The sequence below is a fragment of the Lepidochelys olivacea genome (assembly GCF_965140295.1).
Source record: "Lepidochelys olivacea isolate rLepOli2 genome assembly, chromosome: 4".
In the NCBI taxonomy this organism is placed as follows: domain Eukaryota; kingdom Metazoa; phylum Chordata; order Testudines; family Cheloniidae; genus Lepidochelys; species Lepidochelys olivacea.
In genome coordinates this window covers 136,143,745-136,168,369 of record NC_140414.1, presented here as the reverse complement: position 1 = coordinate 136,168,369, position 24,625 = coordinate 136,143,745, and the positions used below count along the sequence as shown (strand labels likewise).

At 41.5% G+C, this 24,625-nt stretch overlaps 1 protein-coding gene across 1 annotated transcript in view; it reads left to right on the top strand.

Moving 5' to 3' along the window:
* EIF2AK3 (eukaryotic translation initiation factor 2 alpha kinase 3) overlaps nucleotides 1-24,625 on the top strand; it is a 70,998-nt gene that overhangs the window by 15,647 nt on the left and 30,726 nt on the right. The window contains exons 3-4 of the mRNA XM_084626176.1: nucleotides 19,586-19,780; nucleotides 21,765-21,895. Coding sequence (XP_084482302.1) covers nucleotides 19,586-19,780; nucleotides 21,765-21,895 — 326 coding nt within the window. The remainder of the gene's footprint in view (nucleotides 1-19,585; nucleotides 19,781-21,764; nucleotides 21,896-24,625) is intronic.

Genomic DNA, 24,625 nt, shown 5'->3' with positions numbered 1-24,625 from the left:
GGCCCCAAACCCCTTCCAGGAAGCATTCACATATCTATTTTTTTCCCCAAAGAGTTTGATTACATCTCCTCCTTCCCCCAAATAAATTACTACCCATGACTCTCAAATTGTTGCAACCTCAGGCCACACTCTCAAAACTTTTTTTAACTTAGGTGGGACTTGTGATTAACTTTACCATGGGGTAGGTCAACTGAAGGGTGAGTCCACAGCCATCAGTCTCAACAAGGTATGTGAGTCATCCAGTCATTAGTATCTCTCATTGTAGCAGTACAAGGCAGCAGGAGGAAACTGATTTTATCGGGAGTCCTGTAACTCGGGATTCCCTTGGTCAAATGACCCCAAATCTGGATCACCCATGAGGCACATCAAATTCCAAAGCAATAGGAGTAATTGTTTGGTTTTTAGAACACGTGCAAGAATTGCGCTTTAAAGCATATAAAATGGTGGGAATGGAAACCCTCTAGCTGTTTTTCTGTATTGGCCATGCACACTGTAAAAAAATGTACGTTTTCTTTACCATTATGAGTTTGGGTCCCCCAAAGATTTAGTGGGTGCCATACGCTACCTTGAGACCATTTTGACTTGCATTACATCAGTAGACTTACCTCTAGCTCTGTGCAACGCTCCCAGAAACCTTTTAAGGAATGGCTGTTTTTCAGGACTTGTATCTCCATGTTCCCTAGCTCAACTGACTTCAGATTTGAGTCGCTAACCCTATACTGCACCATCCGAGGCACACCAAATTTCATATGAATCCAACTAAGCAAAGGTTTAAGTAGAAGCTGTGATGTAATCTGAACTGTAATAGTGCTGTCATACCACTATAATAAAAGAGGCTTAAAGGGTTTAGGGGGGAGAAATTCTCCTTGTTTTTACGCAAGTCGTTCAGGGCTTTGCCAGCTATCATACTCTTGGAAACTAGATGATTAATGTGATTTTGATATCGCAAGAGTCAAGGAATGAAAGCTGAGCAGCTAAGGCTATGTCTACATTATAAGTCACTTCAGTATGACTTACGTCGCTCGGGGTGAACAATCCATGCCTCTGAGCGACATAAGTTATACCGACCTCAGCACCAGTTGTAGATGGTGCTGTGTTGGTGGGAGAGCTTCTCCGACCGACATAACTTCTCTTACTCTGCAAGAGTCAGTAGCTAAGTTGACGGGAGAGCTCTCTCCCATTAGCTTAGAGCAGGGGTGGGCAAACATTTTGGCCCGAGGGCCGCATCGGGGTGCGAAACTATATGGAGGGCCAGGTGGGGAAGGCTGTGCACATGTCCCCAAACAGCCTGGCCCCCGCCCCGTATCCTCCACTTTCCACCCCCCACCCAGCCCCGGGCTTCTTGTCCCCTGACTGCCCCCTCCTGGTACCCCTGCCCCAACTGTCCCCTGGGACCCAACGCCCATCTAACCCCGTCCCCTGCCCCCCACCCCGAACCTCTGCCCTATCCAACTGTCCCCTGTTCCCCGTCCCCTGACCGCCCCCCAGGACCCTCTGCCCCTTATCCAACCCCCCAGCCCCTTTACCATGCTGCTCAGAGCAGCATGTCTGGCAGCCGCCCCGCCCAGAGCACTGCCTGCGTGGTGGCATGACTGCAGGGGAGGGGGGACAGCAGGGGAGGGACCAGGGGCTAGCCTCCCTGGCCAGGAGCTCAGAGGCCGGGCAAGACAGTACTGCAGGTAGTTTGCCCACCTCTGGCTTAGAGCGTCTTCACCAGAAGCGATACAGCGGTGTGGCTGCATCAGGGCAGCTGCACTGGTGTAAGTGATGTAGGGTAGAGATAGCCTAAGAGGGCAAATCATTGTTATTCAGACTGTTTGAACTTGAGTTTGTGTTTTTACTGTTTGATTTAAATGGTGAACACTTTGGAGCAAGATAGTCTTTGTTAAAGACTCAGCTCTGCCTCTCTAGTTAAGCTGTGAAAGCTAGCAATATGCATCCTCTGAGATATACCACAAGTCTCCCAGCAAAATAAAGGAACACAAGCGTTGATATTCTTGGTATTTCTACGATAAAAAAACAGAACCAAACCATTTATTTTTAAAGAGAAACAGTCTTCTTTAGGTCTCTCTACATCTTAAAGAAGTTCTCAAAAAAAAAAAGGCGTAAGTGGGATTCTTATTGTAAATCGTTTCAGATCAGAGTGGAAGGAGCAGCAAGATTTCAGAGAGCACTAAACATCCATTCTGCTTATGAGTAAGACAGGTTCTTACTCATTTTTTACTGCTATCCAATAAAATGTTTTGTTTCTAGGTGGTCCTTTGAAGAAGTGATGTACTAATATTCATTCTTTAGCCTGTTTTGCTGGTAAATCCAGATGTTTCATAGATTCATAGATATTAAGGTTAGAAGGGACCATTATAATCATCTAGTCTGACATCCTGCACAACGCAGGCCACAGAATCTCACCCACCCACTCCTATGAAAAACCTCTCACCTATGTCTGAGCTACTGAAGTCCTCAAATCGTGATTTAAAGACTTCAAGGAGCAGAGACTCCTCCAGCAAGTGACCCATGCCCCATGCTACAGAGGAAGACGAAAAACCTCCAGGACCTCTTCCAATCTGCCCTGGAGGAAAATTCCTTCCTGACCCCAGATATGGCGATCAGCTAAATCCTGAGCATATGGGCAAGATTCACCAGTCAGATACCCAGGAAAAAAATTTCTGTAGTAACTCAGATAATTCTTTCCTGGGTATCTGGCTGGTGAATCTTGTAGGTTGATTGCATGACAGATATTTCTGCCATGTGCAATATCTTTGGGGACCATATTGTATTAAATTTATGAAAGGTGATCTATCACTGTGTGCCAGGGATTGTAAGCAGCTCCTGGTGGGAAGGTCACCACAGCTTCTCCAGGAATTAAAAACAGTGGAGGGTGTTTAAGGAGAATCACTCAGGTTAACAACGCCTCCAGAGAGGTATCACTCCCAGGGAGGTTTGCATATACTGGTTCAACTGGGTTTTCCAGAGATCAGCAGACAAAGTGAGGACTTCTGGCATAAAGAGGCTAGGTTTGAGTTGACGCGGGGCCTTGTTTCTGATCCATCAAATGTACAGTACCTTCTGTCCAAAAGAGCCACCCAACTCTCATGGAAGGGTTGCAGAGACTTTTGGCCTACTAGGGCCTCATAAGACTGATGCATGACTCCTGGTATGGTTAGTGTTTAAATTTTGGTTTGTATTGTTTTCTCTGTAATGTTTTTACCTTAAGAATAAATGTATTTTGCTATGTGAAGGCTGGCTGGTAACTGGTATATGCTGTTGTAGCGCCTGGAGACAGGTTAATCGCAGGTGCTAGACCCCCGCTGGGGAGATCACTGTGAGATGCAGAGGGTCTGAAAGCCTAAACCCCCAATCTGGAGGTAGAGAGATATGGGTACCCTTAAGGAAGACCAAGTGGTAGGAGGTTGGGGGCAGGGGGTCAAAGGTGCAGTTAACCTTGAAACTGTGACGGGTTCTTACTGACTTCAAATGCCAGATACCTAAAGTATTAATTGTCTATCTGAATTTTATTGCACCAGATGAGCTGTATGTGCTGACTACTGTCAACAGGTCTGCTGCACTTTAATTGCATCTATGGAACTTCTGAATTTTTATGAAGTCAGTATTCCACAACAAAACAACTAATAAGTTAAGATGCCCAGGCCTTAAAAAATTGGCTTACTTACCATCTTGTATCTTGTCCCCTTTCCAATGCTGATATGATTTTTAGCAGCTAAAATAGCACAAAGTTTGTGCTTGAAAGACATGATGATAGGTGTCATGATTTTTAAGGTCCAACATTTAGTTCCCTTCCAGAACTAGAAATTAATTCATTATACCATGGAGTACGTCAAAATATCCTACTTGAAAATGATTTAATTCTCTTGCTTATCTGCCAAGATAGATTATCAAACTTTTGTATTTCTTTTGCTGAATTAAGGACATTTACTGACCGGTACAATACAGATGAGATCATAAATCTCTCCCCAAAATATCAGTAATGTCAACAACTGCTGAAGAAATAGAAAATCCTAAATGGGGTCTTGGTAGGTAAAACTCTTCATCTTACTTTTTAGAGACCTTTAAGGTTGTGACATACCTTGCAAATATAGGACTTTCAGAGTTTAAAGATAACATTTATTTTTTTTAAAACCAAAACTTTAATTTCTAGTTTCAGAGAATGGCAGTTGGTGCTAAATGCCCCAAATAAGTAACACAGTGAGACATTTAAGGACACCAGTGACTTAAAGACTGGTCTGGTTCCCACTGAAATTAATATAAGCCTCTCTTTTTCAGTCAATTACTTTGGATTCTAAAAATTCCTTGGGTAAAATCCTGGCCCCAATGAAGATGTTGTTAAAACTTCCATTGACTTTAATGGGACTAAGATTTCACTCTGGAAGTTTTTTCTATCTCTGTGTTTCCAGAGAAGGTAATCTCCTAATAAACTGTTACTTTTAAATAAACACTTTCTGATCATCTTTTCACGGTTAGTTCTTGGTTTTTTCATTGTTTCTCTTCTGAGACTCCTTTGATAGAAGATGATTAGAGTAGCTTAATCTAGAAGGTAATACTGTATGTGTATTACACTTTGCAATAGTATGAGTGCCAATAGCTAGGCAAGCGATATACTATATTAACCTAAAACTTCTTGCATGAAACGTCAGGGGTGAAACTGCCCTTGAAAGGATTATATGAATCTTATAAAACTGTTGTGTATTAAAAATAAGGAACTGCTCTCTGTGCTTATTTGATAGATCACTTTCAAATGTGACCTTTGCCTGGCTGATTCTCATGTTTACTATGTCAGGTTAGAGTATGGAGAGGAGCAGTTATTAACTCTAGTACCTGGTGCAAAAGTCTGGAACTAATAGATTGTTCTGCCACCCCCTGAGTGAGGAAGTTTGGGTTTTTTAAAGCATCCTGGACAAAGGAAAACTAAATTGCCTTAATAAATTGTTTAACTTCGTCCCAGTGTAGATCCTTAAACTTAAAACATCAACTTTAATACCTGAAAAGGTACTGCAACAAATTATTAAACAGTGTGTAAGCACCTAGAACAGTGGTTTTCAAACTCTTTGGGCTGTGTACCCCTTTCCAAATGTAGTCTACTGCATACCCCCATCTGAGATAGGGTCATAATAGACCTATGATTGCTAAGTCTTACTAAACAAAATGCATTGTCCACCATTAAAGATTTTTCTCAAGTACCCCAGTCTGAAAACCACTGACCTAGAGGATAATAGGGTAATAAGGAATAGTCAACATGGATATATCAAGATTAAATCATGTAAACCAACCTAATTTCCCTGTTTGACACGGTTACTAGTCTAGTAGATAGGGAGAAAGTAGTAGACATGATGTATTGATTTTAGTAAACCCTTTGACACAGTCCTATGTGACATTCTCATAAGCAAACTAGGGAAATCATGTCTAGGTGAACTTACTATAAGACGGGTGTGTAACTGGTTGAAAGACCATACTTGAAGAGGTTCCTGCATGGGTCAGGTCTTGATCCGATACCATTCAATATTTTCATTAACAACTTGGATAATGGAGTGGAGACTGTGCTTATAAAATTTGCTGATGAAACCAAGCTGGGAGAGGTTGCAAGCACTTTGGAGGACAGGATTATAATTCAAAATGACCTTGACAAATTGGAGAATTGATCTGAAATCAACGGATGAAATTCAGTAAAGATAAGTGCAAAGTACTACATTTTAGGGAAGGAAAAATCAAAAGCACAGCTACAAAATGGGGAATAACTGATGGATTAAGCAGTAGTTCTGCGGAAACGGACCTGGTAGAGTGTATAACGATCGACAAATTGAATATGACCCAGCGAGGTGATGCACTTGTAAAAAAGGTTATCATTCTGAGGTGTATTAACAGGAGTGTTGTATGTAAGACATAGGATGTAATTATTCCACTCTGCTTGGCACTGGCAGGGCCCTGTCTGGAATATAGTGTCCAATTCTGGGTGCCACACCTTAGGAAAGATGTGGACAAATTGGATAGAGTCTGGAGGAGAGCTACAAGAATGATAAAAAGTTTTAAAGCCCTGACCTTTGAGTTAAGGTTAAAAAAACCCTGGGTCTTGGAAAGACTGAGGAGGGATCTGATAAGTCTTCAAATAAGTTAAGGACTTTATAAAGAGAATGGTGATCAATTGTTCTTCATGTCCACTGAAGGTAGGACCAGGAGTAATGGACTTAATCTGCAGCAAGGGAGATATTATTAAAAAAAAAAATTTACTCTAAGGGAGGTTGTGGAATTCCCTTTATTGGAGGTTTTTAAGAACAGGTCAGACAAACACCTGTCAGGGATTGTCTAGGTTTACTCGGACCTGCGTCAGCACAGAGGGCTGTTCCTTTCAGCCCTACATTTCTATGATTTCATGAATGTACAAAATTATTGAAGTTAAACTCAAATAGCACACTGGCAAAACTAGCAGACACATCTTCAAACATTTAGTTGTTGAATTGTTCAAATATTTCAGATGCTGTTCTCTATAAAAGTCAGTGTCGTGTTAAAAATATTCCTTGCTTGTGATGTAAATGGCTCAGATTATTAAAACTGAAAGGATGTTAAACTACTTACATTATGCTCCATGTGGATAATTAAAATGAGTGAATTTCACTTAACTCACGTGTTCTAGCATGTTTCAGTTGCAAACGCTTCATGAGAATGGTTTTACATTCAACTTTTTTTAATTAGAATTTTTAAAAGTTTGACCTGTTTCTGTGTCATGTTTTGTAAAACCTACTTTTCATATACTTAAATGTTGAGTCTCTGCAGATTTGACAGTATCACTTCTAGATATTTCTAGCCTAAAGATCCTCACTGAAATTCTGGGTAAAGTGAGGTTTTTTTCAGCTATTCAGACTCATGTCACTGTGTGCAAACAGCCTTCAACAAATGACTATGAGATACATTTGTTTTCAAAAACAGAGCACTTCAGGTTGTCAGTCATGTTGATTGTGAGCATCAGCACTTTACTGTGGTACCTGCTGAATACTAATGCAACCATCAACGTGCATGATTTTGTTTTAGACTGATTTTTATTGTTTTAAAATTCATTGAAGAGAACCTAGAAATGGATTTATTTCAACCAAGCACACAGGAATATCATGCAATAAAGTTATTGTACTGTACAGCCATATAAAGCACGGACTTCCATTCTCTTATCTCGGTTTTTAGCAAAAAGGGAAGAAATAGGGCAAAATAATACAGGTGACTAATTGTCATTAGTGTTGCACTAATTTGTTTTTTATGCATATGTGCATCTTAAAGCCTCTGTGAAGGGATAGAATACATCTACTACACAAGCAGCTCCTACTTGACACTGTGGAATCTGCTTACACTTTGGAGGCCTTGTTGCAGAAGAGCCTGCTGTGATCTTGGTTCTGATTTTGCCAGATAGAATGGCAAGGGTTGCTTCCGCTGGTCTCAGGTATGTGTTGTCCAAAGGCATATAGAGACCGTATACCCCAACAAATGAAGAATAACCCTGAAAAAATTATATTGTAAACAGATGTCCTGGAATTTTGTGACATAATATTATTACAACCATAAATCCTGTTTTTGCATTCAGGTCTTAGGAAGGGGAGATCGGTTGCTCTAAAATATAGGTGGATTAAGAACTTTCGGGGTAATTATACTTGTGCATATCTAATTTGGTGTATTGGTTTTACACCCTAAGTGGCAGTTATTAACAATTGATGCATGAGGTGGTGGTGGAAAGAAACAATGACCTCCTCCTAAAGTTTGTACACAAGAACTTGTGTTTCCAGTTAGGGGGAGGGGGGAAGCATGAAAGCTAATGGAGGGATCATATTGTTGTAGAGGTGATAACATTGCCATACGCAGCCTGCAGAGCTTAATGTGACGTCCCTGACAACTTGAACTCGTGCCTTTTTCTGACTTCTTCCATTTACACGCTGTGGTTAGAGATCATGCCTAAGACTACTGAAACTGAGAAGTTGGAGGAGGAAGAAAGCCATTGGGTTTGCCCAGGTGTCGCTGAGAGAGTAATCTGAAGAAAGTTGGATTCCATAGGTATAATGTAGAGAGTAGTTTGGACTGTGGAACCTCTTGCTGGTGATGCATGAAAAGAATGGAGCAAGATGGTTAAAAAGCCTGGAGTCCATTTTTGAGGTTAACAGTTGGGTAGGGACCCTCTCTTCTTCCAAACTAGTTATGGAAACCAATGGATCTTGAAGAATATGGAAACCCATAATGTTATTTTTTTATAAACCTTTTTGGGGGGTAGAACTATTGTTTAAGCTCTCTACGAGTGAGCATTTAAGGAGTTGTCTTAAATTGGTCCTTGTCCATATTATCTGACCTCTGTCCAATTAAAAGTTTCATTTTGGATAATCAAGGTTCCATTTTGTTTCATATGTTGGGCAAAGGTTAGCTCTTAGTGTACTGTCACTGTAGGTAGTAGAATAATTGGTGATACAGCCTTGGAGAATTAGAACATAGGTTACTATGCTTCAGAATCAGTCATTTTTTGTCACTAAGCCCAAGGCAGAAGTGTATTTTATTCCTACATCAAAATACATAACTTAAGAGAAGTGGAGTCAGCTAGTTTTTCCAGTTTAATGATTAGAGTCATAGAGTTTAAGGCCAGATCATCCAGTCTTACTTCCTGTATGTCACAGGCCACTATGACCATGCAGCACCTGTACCCTAAACCCAACAATCAACATTATTACAGTCCCCAGGAATCTGTACTACTATGTCCCACAGGCAGAGAATAGGAGAGACCAATTTGCACCAGTGCTCGAGGCCCCCGCAATGGCAGGGAAAAGATCAAGTGAGATATATATATATTTATATTTACATATATCTCCCGCTAATCTTGGTAGGTGGCCTGCACCCTATGCTGCAGAGGAAGTTGAAACCTGCTCCCAGTCATTGCTAATGTGATCTGGGGGGAAATTCCTTTCTGACCCTGCATATTGTGATCAGTTAGATCCTGAACATGTGAGCAAGATCCAGCCAGCCAACCACTTGAGAGAGAATGCTCAGTGCCACCACAGAACACTGGCCCACCCCGTTCACTGTCCCATCTCCAGCCATGGCCATCTCTGCAGCATCAGAGAAAGGAGACCAAACTCCTCCTCCCCTCCCCCCCCCACACCAAAGAATACATTGGAAAAGGTGGGACAGACCCTGAAATATGAGTTTTTAAAACATAAGACATAAACTGGAGGTGAGCCCCAAGGCTGCCAAACCCTGCCCCTACCATCACAAGCAACCCTGTCATACAACTGCACTCAAATTTGTCGAGCTTTCTTAAAATTGTTTGCCCCCCACAACTCCTATTGGGAGGCTGAATCCAATAAACTCTGTATAGGAATGTTTCAAAAATTCTTCTTTTCTGGAGAAGGATGTTTGTCCTCTATTTACAGACTTCTAGCCTTAGTTGGTATATAATGTCTCATAATTTGTGTATGACAGAAGCTGTGCTTCACCTTGTATGTGAAGAGATATTGTCAGGTTTTACAGATACTAAATTTGACCAACTCTCACCATTCCACACAGAAAGATCCCTTCATGTTTGTTGTTAAATATCCTTTATTAGCATTATGAGAGCTCTGAAATTAGAACAGTAGTCTCTGTCATAGTTGTTGGAGCTCAGACACTCAAAACACAACAAATCAGCTTGGTTTTTGCTCACTTATCATTTATTTTGCTTTCAGCCCATAAGCATAAGAATGCCTGTGTTAGGTTCTAAGCATTATTGACAGATAATTAAAAATATAATCTGGCTAAGAGGAAAAACAAAAGCAGCCAATCAGCCACCTCTCTTTGGCACAAAAGAAGCTAGTCTATAAAACCAAAATATCACTACCTCGGTGTTTTGTTCTACTGATGTCACATGCAGATCTGTACTTGGGAGCTCAGAAATGTTGAGTTCTGGTTATATTGTTGCTTGATTTGATTATTATTATTTTGCAGGGCTGTTTGCAAAGTAAAGATCTGGGTCGTCAGAACTGGGTCCTATATCTTATTTTTCTTTCTAAAACATACATCACCCAAGGACACTGTACATAAAATAGCCGTTTAAAATAAAAAAAAATCTGGGGCACTGCTCCCTGCCATACTAGAGGGTGCATGGAAATAGACATTAATGGCTCCAAACAGAGAGGAAATAAACATTTTTGAAAATAACTACAGGGTGTTTTGACAGTTGGGGAAGGAAAACTACACGTTTAGGTACTACAACTTAAGTCCCTGCACCTGCCCTGAACCAACTTGAAACTGAGGAATAACCAGATGGGCTGAAAGATGATCCAGTACTTATGTTGGTACTTTATACCAGCATTAAGATCTTAAAGTGCAAGTCATCTTATTGGTGGCTTCCGCAGATTCTTGTACATCTACCTGTGCTGTATTAAGAAGCATATCCATTTTGCATTGCTGCTTTTGAGTCAATTTCTAGAGAAATACTGGGAATTGATTACAACTTACCTTGGGGGTTATGGAGGCATTTCTGATGGAAAGTTTGTATAATGAAGACTCCTATGATGCTAAGGAACTTGTATCACAAAACCTGCTTCTGACAGGAAAGGGGAGACTTCCTAGATAATATGGGGCATATAACAATCTAAGACATTGTACCTTCAGCGTCAAGAGCAGTGCATAGTGCAGGGATTCTCAAACTGGGGGTTGGGACCCCTGAGGGGGTTGCGAGGTTATTACATGGGGGGTCGTGAGCTGTCAGCCTCCACTCCAAACCCTGCTTTTTCTCCAGCATTTATAATGGTGTTAAATATATTAAAAAGTGTTTTTCCATGTACAAAGGGGGTCGTACTCATAGGCTTGGTATGTGAAAGGGGTCACCAGTACAAAAGTTTGAGAACCACTGGCATAGTGACACCTAAATTCCATATCTGCCTGTCATTCAGCTATGCATGTTGTATGTACAAAGTCTGCCTGAAAACATCTTTAAAATATTTGTTCTGCCTCATTAGCATAACCTTTGTCTTGTCTGTTGTCAGCCAGTTGTCCTCTTTTAAAAAGAAATAGAATCTATCAGGTGCAAGGTGACCTAATGGTTTGATGATAAAGTGTACTGAGAATGTACTGGCAAAGTGTACTGAGAATACTTGGATCCCTAGTTCCTGATTGGCCTTGTACATTTTATAGGAGGCAGAAGGATATTTGATGCAAATTTCTTAATGTGTTACAGGCAGGAAAATATGAAACAATGGTGGTGTAATCAGCTCCACTCAGTGGGAAATTTGTCCCTAGTACAGATACGTTCACAGAGAATGCACTTGGCAAAATAGCGTGCAGCAAATGAATGTCAGGATAGACCTGAACTTCTGATTGGACTTAGTCCTGCAAAGTGCTGAGCACATCCAGGACTTGCTCAACACTTTGCAGTGTCGGGCCCATTATGAAGTAGGCCTTACAATGCTAGAAGGTATATAGTAGTGGTACCGGAAGAGCCCTCAATGCCCACTATACTGTAACTCATATCAGGCCATATCACACTTACTACTCCCAATACACTGTTATCATAATAGGTATCCAAAAAGTATCTTGTAAGGTATCCTATGTAAACTGGTGATGCATTGGTCATTGCATGATGTATGTACGTGTTGTGTATAAAGAATTATGTAGGTGTGTTGGAAATTTATTTTGAAGGCAGTGCACAAATCAAGTCTGCCCGAGGCAAAGGAATGTGACCTGTTTGTCTGGCTTGATTGCAGGCAGAGGACAATGAAAGTACATTTACATATAAGGTAAACAAAGCAATCCAGCTAACAAACAACTGAGGACACAGTTTAGTAAGCACTGTGAGGGCGAGAATCTGCACCCCAAGGAAGTCTTCCTGGCTCTTGAGACAAAGATAACAAAGTTATGAAAATATAAGGGGGAGTAAAAAACACATTCTGGTTATCTGTCACTTAGGGGCCATAGGGAACAGCAACCTCTGAGCCTGTGAATGGTGGATACTCTGGCCCAGAGGTCTAGGGATGCTGGTACCCTGATGTGAGAAAGCTGCTTAGGAAAAGATTGTAGCTTGCTAATGTTAAATTTTAGTCACTAGAAAGTATGTATTGTTTTTGTTTGTAACCATACCTGTCTTTTTGTTTTGTTTAATATCACTCTTGTTTAAATCTGTTCTTTACTAATATGCTTAGTTTATAGTAACATTAAGAATAATCTGTGCTGTCCTATTGAAGTACAGAGTGACTTGTTCGCTGTCCTAACTGTTTGGTGTGTACGCGATCTCTCTGGAGGGAGCAAACTTCTGTGTGTGTCCAGTGAGTGGGATTGGACGCTGCAGAGAGACATCTCTGGGGAGGTCAGAAACTGTGGTTTGCTGATAGTTACCTGCAAGGCAAGGTTTTGACTGGTAGTCTCAAAGGGTTTGTTGGAAAGGCAGACAGCCTCAAGTGTCAGAGAGCAGTTTAGCAGCAGCAAAGCTGCTTCTTGCTGAGGCAGAGGGGTAATGCGGCGTTTTACGGTTCTGGTTTCACTGAGAGGTGTGTCAGTACACTATGTGAGGGTCAGTAAAAAGGCAGACCCCACAGAATGAGTGTTCTGATGATAAAAACTCTGTGGAAGGTGTAGCTACGCTATCTTCCTTATGGGCTTTTTTCAACAAAAGTCCCTTGTGGACAGTGTTAATGCTACTGTAGAAAATGGTGATTGCTGTTCGTGGCTCAAACAATGTTATTTGGAACTGATCTGAACTAGTTGAGACATGGTATTAAGGCTCCTGTAGCCAATGGAGTTTTTATCGACACTAGTTCTGTCACTAGTGAAGCTGATCCATTGTTAGTAAATGTGGGAAACTTTTTGCTAGAAATCCTACTGTAGACTCAGCCATAGAGAAAATTTGGTATCTTCCATTGTTTGTGCCTGAATGAAATCTCTGAGAAATGATAAGCCAAAAATGCCCTGTCACCTATGGGTGAATATTTTTCACAAAGTGATCACTCCATATCTGACCTCTCAGTCCTTGTCTTCAAAAGAAACCTGCACAACATGAGCCTAGGATCTTAAATGCATAGCTTTGCTTGGCACTAAAAATCATGGGCTCAATAAAGATGCTGGATATATGCCTCATTATAACAATCTGGTTTCAGAGTAGCAGCCGTGTTAGTCTGTATTCCCAAAAAGAAAAGGAGTACTTGTGGCATCTGAGAGAGTCTCTAAAGTGCCACAAGTACTCCTTTCCTTTTTACTGTAAGGAGAGCGATAACCCACTAACCCCCCTTTGTCCTATGACTGCAGAGGTGTTAACTGCCCACTTCACTTTGAATGGCCTCTTACAGCATGTGTGAACTCCTTGTGTTCCATCTTGTATATAGCTGTGACACTCTGCTTACCTTTCCCAGACCTGAAGAAGAGCTCTGTGTAAGCTCGAAATCTACCCTTAAAATGCTGCATTAGCACAGCCACAGCACTTGTCGGGGTCCCCAAACTGTGGGACACACTCTCCTAGGGGGCAGGGAGGAACATTCAGGGGGTGTGGCAGAGCCCAGGCCAGCCCCCGCGGGGGGTAGGGAGGGAGTGCCACCCAGCCGAAGCTTCCCCTGCCCTGGCTCCCAGCCACAGCTCCATTCTCTGCCTCCGGCCTTGGCTCCGCTTCTGGCCCCGCTCCCAGCCTCAGTCCCTGGCTGCAGCTCCTCTCCCAGCCCCAGATCTGCTCCCAGCTGCGGCCCCAGCCTCGGCCCCTAGACCTCTGTCCACCCCCCTGGCTCCTAGCCCCGGCTCCAGGAGGGGTGGGGCGCAGAGAGAGGTAAATGATGTGAAAAGTTTGGGGACCATTGTCTTAAGTGAAGATGCTCCTACACTGACAGGAGAATCATAAAATCATAGAATATCAGGGTTGGAAGGGACCTCAGGAGGTCATCTAGTCCAACCCCCTGCTCAAAAGCAGGACCCATACCCAATTAAATCATCCCAGCCAGGGCTTTGTCAAGCCTGACCTTAAAAACTTCTAAGGAAGGAGATTCTACCACCTCCCTAGGTAACGCATTCCAGTGTTTCACCACCCTCCTAGTGAAAAAGATTTTCCTAATATCCAACCTAAACCTCCCCCACTGCAACTTGAGACCATTACTCCTTGTTCTGTCATCAGCTACCACTGAGAACAGTCTAGAGCCATCCTCTCTGGAACCCCCTCTCAGGTAGTTGAAAGCAGCTATCAAATCTCCCCTCATTCTTCTCTTCTGCAGACTAAACAATCCCAGTTCCCTCAGCCTCTCCTCATAAGTCATGTGTTCCAGACCCCTAATCATTTTTGTTGCCCTTCGCTGGACTCTCTCCAATTTATCCACATCCTTCTTGTAGTGTGGGGCCCAAAACTGGACACAGTGCTCCAGATGAGGCCTCACCAATGCCGAATAGAGGGGGACGATCACGTCCCTCGATCTGCTCGCTATGCCCCTACTTATACATCCCAAAATGCCATTGGCCTTCTTGGCAACAAGGGCACACTGCTGACTCATATCCAGCTTCTCGTCCACTGTCACCCCTAGGTCCTTTTCCGCAGAACTGCTGCCTAGCCATTCGGTCCCTAGTCTGTAGCGGTGCATTGGGTTCTTCCGTCCTAAGTGCAGGACCCTGCACTTATCCGTATTGAACCTCATCAGATTTCTTTTGGCCCAATCCTCCAATTTGTCTAGGTCCCTCTGTATCCTATCCCTGCCCTCCAACGTATCTACCACTCCTCCCAGTTTAGTATCATCCTCAAATTTGCTGAGAGTGCAATCCACACCATCCTCCAGATCATTTATGAAGATATTGAACAAAACCGAGAGAGTAGTTCATCCACCTCTGTGAGAGGCAGTAGCTATGTTGAGAAGTAAGCTCTCCTGCCCACATAGTGCTGTGTACACTGGGGTTAGGTCAGTATAACTACATCACTCAGGGGTGTGGATTTTTCACATCCCTGCGCGACGTAGTTATGCCAATATAAGTCTGTAGTGTAGACCTGGTCCTTGTCTCTTTCACTAGCAGAAGGTGGTCCAATGAAAGATATTACCTCATCCACCTTGTCTCTAACAACCATAGAGAATCATACAGCATTTTTAACATTATTGACCATAAGGGGTTAAGTTCAACCAATCAGGAGCTGGAACTCCTCGGAATTGTTCGTGATCACAACAAAGTATGCTGAAATTAAAATAAATAAATAAATAAAATTGGTGGGCAATAGTCAAAATTACCCTAATTAAGACATTTTACTTTAAATGTCTTCCATATTTTTGGTATCCTATGGAAGCTCAGCAACTCTGAAACAGGAAAATTTGACATTTTTCTGGCACCAGATTTCACACAGCTCTGTGTTTGCACATGAACATGTTCTAATACTTGCTTTCTACAACAGGACTTTGGTCATAGAATGAAATGTGGCATTATTTTTTCTATTAAATAATTTATGGAAGCTTTAGCACTTTAGATTCCTTTTAAGTCTATTCATTTGATCCCCTTTCTAAAATGAAATAGTAGCTTTACTCCTTTCCTGCCCCAACCTGTACTGGAATCTCACATGTGATGCCCTCCTTTCCAGTCAACAGTCTAGACAATGAATTCCCTGGTAGCATGTGCCATTTCTTGTTGTTATGCCTTTTTGCTTTTGTTAAGGCTTTTAGAAATTGCATTACCTCACCAGCCTGCTTGGTGATTGTTCAGAGTCTGATTCCAATTGGCTGCTTGGTATGATACTGCCAGCCAATGTATGAATTTCAACTTAAAAACTCTCATTTGAACTCTGTAGTCAGAAGAGTGTGTATTTAAAGTGTTACTTCTGAAACTCATGCCACTTAACAATTATGTGCCATATTGCTAACCAGTGAAGCTGAACAAATAGCTATTTACATTGACAGATCAGAGGAATGCGTAAGTGCATCATGGTAACCTACATTTGCTGTGCCAAGAGATTTGCAGCTGACTGCCTGTGTGACTCACTCCTTGGATTAGGAGATGAGGTAATGCTTTTGAGATAGAGGGTGATGTCATTTCTTTACCTGAGTTGCATGCCGATGCTGATTTTTGTTGCTCTCAAGGAATAGTCCCTTTCTGTTTCCTCAGTTATACTGGGTAACAATTCAGATGACTCTTATGAGTTCTGGTACTAATTCTTTGTTTTTGTGGAGACCTAGCAAGTGAAATGGCTTAAATTTTCTTTCTTCTCTCTCTCTCTCATTTATGTATATATTCCTAAACTGAAGGTATTATAAACTGAGAGAAATTCGAAAGCTTTCTTTCAAACCTGCTTCAGAACTGCTGGGTATAAATACACTGAAAAAACAAACAAAAGACAAAAGTGTCCTATATTCAGATTTACTTCTGTTAAACAGATGGTGTAATATTGTAAATTTGTTCTGATCTCTCAAGTTAGTTGCAATGATAGTACAGAAGCTATTTCAGCATTAGTTCTGTTGAATAACTGATTAAAAAGGAGAGCTTGCAACATAACAACATAGTATCTGTCATTCAGTCTTCATATTTCTTATTCCATGAACTGTTTCATACTGATGTAAATATACATAAGGACAAACGTACTGTTGAGCACTTACTCACGGGAGTAGTCCCATTGACTGTAAGTGCATGAGTAAGACCTCACCAGCATAATGGCGCCACAGTCTGGCCAACTGATTTTTTTTCAGGCACCTGCTGACCAGACCTAACAGTCTCTCACCTGCTCTTTATCAATGTCCTGAGACTTGAACATTCTGGGAGAAAGTGGTTTAAATGCCTTAATATTCAAGTCTGCGTGTGCAAAAGAGAGAGTAACACCAACCCAAGAGAACTCTTCAGTGCTGTAGTTAGTTGGATGGGTGAAAGTAGAATGTCATAAATTCTCAGGTAGTGATGGGCCACGTGATTTACTCCATTCTTATAAACTGTACATTTGGAAGGCTTTATGCCATCAAATAATAGTTCAGAATCCTTCACCAAAAAATTACTGCGTTGTAAATATCAATGAACAAACTTATGCTATGAAACAGATGTGTTGTATGTAATTCTTAACTCTTTTATACTATGAAAAAATCTAACTTTTAAAATTTGCTCAAATTCTGTTCAAGATGCAACTTTGATTCCTGAAAACAGGTGATCTTCTGTTAGTCTTATTTTGAGAAAGATATCTTGCAAAATCTTTGTCTGTATTTCATGAGAGCAATCTTCTTTAATGATTTTAAATAGCAACTTTCAACTGTTAATTCTCTGATTACTTTACTTAACCACATGTTGCTATAGATTTATATTGTATAAGTACTTGTTTTCTTGCTTTAGTTACCATATTGGGTTTTTTAATTACTTACCAGCAGTAAATCAAAATGCAATATTTTTCATGCATCTCGCTCCTCCATACCTGACTGGATATTCCATTTTTGTCTTTTCTGTTTTATATTCTAAACTCTTGAATTTGGGAACATATCTTACTCTGCTTTGTAGTGTACCTCATATAGTAGCAGGACTTTATTTTAATTACCTCTGCCAATTAAATGTTGTTTAGTAAATAACTATGCCCAGGAAAGATCTCACAAACTACAATGTCTAGGTTTGGGCAAAGTTCTGCTTTTTTTTTTTTTTTTTTTTTAAATATTGTTTTCCTAACTGGAGGGTCTCTAGATGCATGGCAGTTGAGACACAAAGTAAAGCTGCTCTGGTTTGCTCAGTTCTAAAGACCTAAACTCTCAAATGGGGTATTTTTTGTTTAGGACTTGCTCACGAAAGCTTATGCTCAAATAAATTGGTTAGTCTCTAAGGTGCCACAAGTACTCCTTTTCTTTTTATCAGTGTGATCACTTAATTGCTGTGCTGCTCATGAATGGGAAAACCTACTGTGAATTTCACTTTGGTTAAATTTCGTTAAGTTCTGGTCATGCTAGAATTTGAACTGTGGACCCAGATATAAATGAAGAAAAATAATTAAAGCACAGTGAAACCGTATAAAATGCTGGCTGGCATCATGCTATTTCATTTTTACTCTTTTTAATTTTACTGAGGCTTTGTTTATGCCTCGTAAACCTGCAAGCTAAAATTAATTGATATATAGCAAATGCTAGAAACCACCAGAGTCTTGTCTGCAGCTGAACTGGTGGTAACCCAAGTGGAAGTTTCTGCAAAAACTTTCTAATGTAGAAGTTGCCTTAGAGGCTGTTTTGTTTAGTGGCAAGGCTAGGGAGGTAGGACTTCAGGCTCTGTCCTTGGCTCTTTAACTAAATTGCATTATAGCCTTGGACAAATCCCTTAAGGGTGATCTGCAAAGGAGTGATATTTAAATATATTGGGCTTGGTTTTTTGCAGCTTTACAATATATAAGAAGCCATGAAAAGTATTTTGTTAGATTTATTCTGTAAAATGTTTTATCTGCTTGGAAATATGGAATGTAAAGTATGGACTTCCTTGGCTCTGTTGGAAGATCACTAATCTGGTATGCCAGATGTTTTCCTTGCACTTGCACTTCATAGTATGTGAATTCAATGAGATTATGTTGTTGGGCATTGACAAAAGAGACATCGGTTCTGAAATAGCATTAAGATTTGTCATGTTAGTCCACATACTGAAGAGTTAAAATTTGCAAATTAGATTCCAGCTATTCTTGGCACAGCAGAGCCATTGCGGCTCCATAGAATTAGTTGAGATCTATCAGGATGTTAAGATTGTTAATAAGTCCCCAAGTACTCTTTGACAGTGACTCATACTTCTGACCTATGATCTCCATGAAAATCTAAATGTACTGGAAACTGAATTCTCTACTCCTTTGAGGATTATTTGATCTGCTGTATGTTGAAAATGAAATACTTTAAATTTAGTTGAACAATGTTTATTATTTGTAGAAGTATGTATTGTGTGTGATGGTTGTGTGTTTCCAGGGGGAGGGGTTAGACCTGCAGGTGTAGGAAGCAAGAAATTCAGAAATAAACCCCAAACTCTGAATTTAACCCAGCTGGGCCTAAACATTGCTGTGACTGGTGTATAGGGTAATGTACTTTCTGGAGCTCAATAAATATGAAGGCACAATGGTGTAAATTAGAGAGGGTTCCCATATTGCTTCACAATTTTCCCTTTCATGGGATTCAGTCTCCTAACCATACTGCAAGGAAAGGTGGGGTTCAGAGGTATCAGCCAATGGGCTCTTAAAAGAGCAGAGGACAAAGGCAATGTGATATCTATAATATAACATAACTCTCTTTTGAAAGCATCACAAAATGCATGTAGTAATGGCTGATCACCCTCCTATAGAAATATCATCATTGCTTTCCCTTAGCATCATATTTTACACAAACTAGATGAATGCTGTCCCGTCAACTGACTGAACGTTATTATTATACATTTAGCAATCCCTTAAAACCTGGCACAAAGCACTAACCATTTTTTTTTCCTTTTAGAAATTGAACAGGGCAAGTTTAATAGTTTTTGGTTTTGGTCTAAATGTACGAGCAAACGCTCAGTTAACTTTATTTCTGACAGCTTGATTGCCTTTTTGATAGTTTGAAAAAAATTTAAGATATGCTGTCATCTAACACCATACTTGACTCTGAGAAAAACGTTTCTGGCTCTCTGGCATTGTGTGTGTGTGTGTTCTGTACTCAATTTTATTTATTGCTTTTAGGTATTTGGGAATAAGATGATCATTCCTTCCTTGGATGGAGATCTTTTCCAGTGGGATCGTGATCGAGAGAGCATGGAAGCTGTTCCTTTCACAGTTGAATCGCTGCTAGAGTCATCCTACAAATTTGGAGATGACGTGGTTTTGGTTGGGGGAAAGTCCCTGACCACATATGGGCTGAGCTCATACTCGGGGAAGGTAAACATTTGACAGTGGGGAAGTCGGTGTGTTTGTGTATGTATTTTTGAGAACAGTTTCTAAAAATGGAATGGGGGGGCGGGGTCAGGAGGGTTTAGAATTTGAGATCTAATTCTAGTGTAAAACTGCGTGGCGCACACAAGATTTGATTAGCTTTGCAACTTCTTTGGTCAACAAGTCCAGCTGGTGGCTGGGTTTGGAATAAACTTATCCTTGATGGATACTCTGTCATTCAGCCTCCCAAATTTTCAAGAAAGAATTAGATGGTACATGAATTTCAGTCTGTTTTTTTCGATTACTGAATAGGAAATCTAAACAATTTAGAGCAAGCTGAAAAGCAAGGGTGTGTAGGGGGTGTGAGAGAGAAAGACCCATCAATATCGGGCCAGACGTGCTTATTTCTGGCAAGTTTATTTTAGTACTTGTTATAAGAACTATTATTTACACTTTCTAAAGTCATATAAGATAACCAATAGAACTACTCACTGACTGCTACAGAAGATATTTTATTTTATTTATCAAAAAGCAACTTTTAAAAAAAATGCACAGAAAATTGTCCGCATTGTTGAAATATTTTTTTATGGAAAAAAAGTGTGTCTTTCTATGTCTTCAAAATTTTGATCGAATATTGGTCAAATGATTACCTAAAGTTTGCTTAGGAAAAACCAAATTTTAGCTAAAAGCAATCTTGAGCGTGTCTTTTTGTGAGGTGAAAAAGCTGGATGGAGAATTGAAAAAAATAAAGTGGTTCTGTTTTGAACTGAACCTTCTACATTTTGTGAACATTTTTCAATAAACTAGGTTTTGGCTTTTTTCCCTTTTTTGGCCAGCTCTCTTCAAATCAACCAGGTGCTTTAATGCAGCAGGCTGAATGTAGTACACCTTCAGGGAATGGTATACAGCAGTCGCTAAAGATAGTGATGTTGAAGACCCGGGACTGCAGCAGTAGAGGAGTGCATGGGTTCCCTTTGAATCCCTTTGAATACAGTTGGACTGTATATGCTTCAGATGATGTTTGCCGCCTCCTTGGAGAGGAAGGAGCTTTTTGGGTTTCTACTTTGACCTCTGGCTAGAATTCAGAGCAGCAGAGTTGCTCTGAACAGGAAACAGTGCCAAGCCTTCCTTGGCCACAGAGTTAGAGTGACTTATAGCATTTTGCAGGATGGTACTGAAGAAGGGATTAAGGTTTCCTAGAGGGGAGATTTCCACCCACCGTCCTAAATAAAATTGCCCACTTGGAAGACCTGAATTAGGAAAATAATTCCAGTCTAGCTCCCCTAGGATTAGGAATACTAAAGTCGGTGCACTACTGCAGCAGGTAGATTGTGATACTCTGAATCACTCTCCAGGCTGACTAGGCAGTACTGAAGGAGTGTTTTCTATTCTGTAGACAGAAAATTGTTGTCTCAACGCTTGATCCGTTACACTGGTATAAATCAGGAGTAGCTGGTTTGAAGTCATTGGAGCTACATTAATGTGAAAGTAGTGTGACATCAGAACTGGGCTCTGGGAGTCTTATGGAAGGGGTTTTCTGAATCTTTCTATTTATGTCAGGGTATGATGAGAGAAATGGGGAAGTATTGATTATGGTGGAGTTGTGACTTCTGTATAAGTCACATAAGAATTTGCTAAGAATTTAAGACCAAGACTTCAAAAAGCAACTAGTGATTCTTAGGTCCCCAGTCCAGAGACTTATTAGCACTTTCTGAAAATCGCAGGTCTCTGAGTACCCATCATCTGAAAACAAGGCCTTTTTAAGGTGTCTCAGGCTGAATCAGATTGGCCACCCAAAAACTAAGAACTCCAAAATGACTAGTAGTTTTTTTAAATGTTGGCCTATGTCTCTAAATCATTTTGCTCATAAGGAGCTGAAAAATTCTCCAAAGATTTGTTGACTTGAATGTCGTCATTGAGCTACCTAGTTTGCATTCGTGTTGACATTTGATGTTCCAAGCTTACGTGAATTTCTTTTCTTCTCCCTTAGGTGAAGTACATATGTTCAGCTATAGGCTGTCGCCGCTGGGATGATGATGAAACAGAACAAGAAGATATTCTTCTCCTGCATCGAACCCAGAAAACAGTTCGTGCTGTCGGGCCACGTAGTGGTAATGAGAAGTATGTATGAGTACAGTTTGTGGTCTTAGAGCTATTCTTAAGACAGTGTAACAGTAGTGAGTGGGAACAAACACACATCTTTTAATTCTTATTGCTTCAGGATTTGACATGCTTTTACCTCTATTGAATTGGGAATTTGAGTGTGAAGGTTCCTTCCCCACTCTGACCTCTAGGGTACGGATGTGGGGACCTGCATGAAAGACTCCCTAAGCTTATTTTTAACAGCTTAGGTTAAAAACTTCCCCAAGGTACAAACTTTGCCTTGTCTTTGAACCATATGCTGCCACCACCAAGCGTGTTAAATAAAGAACAGAGAGAGAGCCCACTTGGAGACTTCCCCCAAAATACTGCCCGAAGCCCTACACCCCCTCTCCTGGGGAAGGCTTAATAAAAATCCTCACCAATTTGTACAGGTGAACACAGACCCAAACACTTGGATCTTAAGAACAATGAATAATCAGTCAGGTTCTTAAAAGAAGAATTTTAATGAAAGAAAAGGTAAAAGAATCACCTCTGTAAAATCAGGATGGTAAATACCTTACAGGGTAATCAGATTCAAAACCTAGAGAATCCCTTTAGGCAAAACCTTAAGTTACAAAAAGACACAAAAACAGGAATATACATTCCATCCAGCCCAGCTTATTTTACCAGCCATTAAACAAAAGGAGATCTAATGCATTTCTAGCTAGATTACTTACTAACTAACAGAAGTTCTGAGACTGCATTCCTGATCTGTTCCCGGCAAAAGCATCACACGGACGGACAGACAGACAGACACCCTTTGTTTCCCCACCCTCCTGATTTGAAAGTATCTTGTCTCTTCATTGGTCATTTTGGTCAGGTGCCAGCGAGGTTATCTTAGCTTTTTAACCCTTTACAGGTGAAAGGGTTTTGCCTCTGGCCAGGAGGGATTTTATAGCACTGTATACAGAAAGGTGGTTACCCTTCCCTTTATTTTTATGACAATGGGGTTTTAGCTTTCCCACTAGAGACCTGCCAGACTTCTGTCATTTGGATTCTTACCCTGTGCTTTCTAACATTTTTGAGGAAATCTCTCTAACCTCAGTCTCCAGTTGTGTCATAGGTGATGAAGTAAGAAAGGAGCTGGACATTTAGTCTACCCTTCCTATATCAAATGGGAATGACTTTTCCTTGGACTTGAATACATCTAATGAGTTTGTGAAAGATGCCACACTATGGAAACATTGCCACACTGTTCATCCTAACTATTACAAGTATTTCTGAGTATACATATTGAAATGTGTTCTTTTCCAATTTAAGCAAGTCGCTCCTTGTTTTATTGCTATTTTTCAGTGTTCTTTCCCCACCTCTTTACCTTAATAACCTTTTGTATATTTTTATACTCAGTGTTTACGCTTGTCATTTTCAAGGTAACTCTTTTTAAAATAACACTTATTCCTTTAGTCCTTTAAACCCTATTCTCAAATCCCTTTATTTTGGCTGATCACTTACAGCATATTACAGCTTCTCTGTACTTCTTACAAAGCCATGGAGACCAGAATAGTGCACAATAATTCTTAATGCAGCCATGCCAATGCACTTATTTTATATGGGATCATATATCATAGACGTGTAGATTTTTAACTTCGTAAGTGAAGTACTTCTCATGTTGCTTCATTGAATATCATCTTGTTGAATTCAGATCAGTTCACCAATTTGTCAAGATCACGCTGAATTCTAATCTTGTCCTCCAAAGTGCTTGCAACCCCTCCTAGTTTGGTGTTATCTACAGATTTTATAAGCTTACTCTTACTTCATTATCCACGTTATTAATGAAAAACTGAATAGCGCAGCACCCCACTTGATGTGCCCTCCCAGTTGGAAAGCGAACCATCAATAACTTTTTGAGAATGATATTTCAACTAGTTGTGCACCCAACGGAGCTGGGGATGAGGGGTTTGGGGTGTGGGAGGGGCTCAGGGCTGGGGCAGGTGGTTGGAGTCTGGGGGGTGAGAGCTGTGGGGTGGGGTTGGGGATGAGGGGTTTGAGGTACAGGACGGGGCTCTGGGTTTGGGGGAACTCAAGGCTGAGGCGGGGCTTGGGATGCAGGAGGGAGGGAGTCAGGGCTCTGGGCTGAGGGTGCAGGCTCTGAGGTAGGGCTGGGGTTGAGGGGCTTGGGATGCAGGAGGGAGTCAGGGCTCTGGGCTGAGGGTGCAGGCTCTGAGGTGGGGCTGGGGTTGAGGGGTTTGGGGTGCAGGAGGGGGCTCTGGGTTGTGGGGGGCTCAGGTCTGGGGCAGGAGCTTGGGGCACAGGAGCGGGTCAGGAGTCTGGGGGTGCAGGTTCTGGGGATGAGAGGGTTGGGGTGCAGGAGGGGGCTCCGGGTTTCGGGGGTGCTCAGGGCTGGGGCAGGGAATTGGGGGCAGACTTACCTTGGGCAGCTCCCGGGCAGCAGTGCAGCAGGAATGCTAAGGCAGGCTTCCTGCCTGTACTGGCACCGCAGACTGTGCTGCTCCACGGAAGTGGCCAGCAGCAAGTCTGGCTCCTAGGTGGAGGCGTGCAAGTGGCTCAGCACGGCTCTCGCCCGCAGGGACCCTTCCCGGCCAATGGGAGTGCGGAGCCAGTACTTGCGGTGAGGGCAGCTCACAGAGCCCTGTCCCATCCCCCTTCCCCCCCCCCCCCCGCCTAGGAGCCGGACCTGCTGCTGGCCGCTTCCGGGGTGCAGCACAATGTCAGAACAGGTAGGGACTAGTCTGCTGTAGCCGGGCAGCA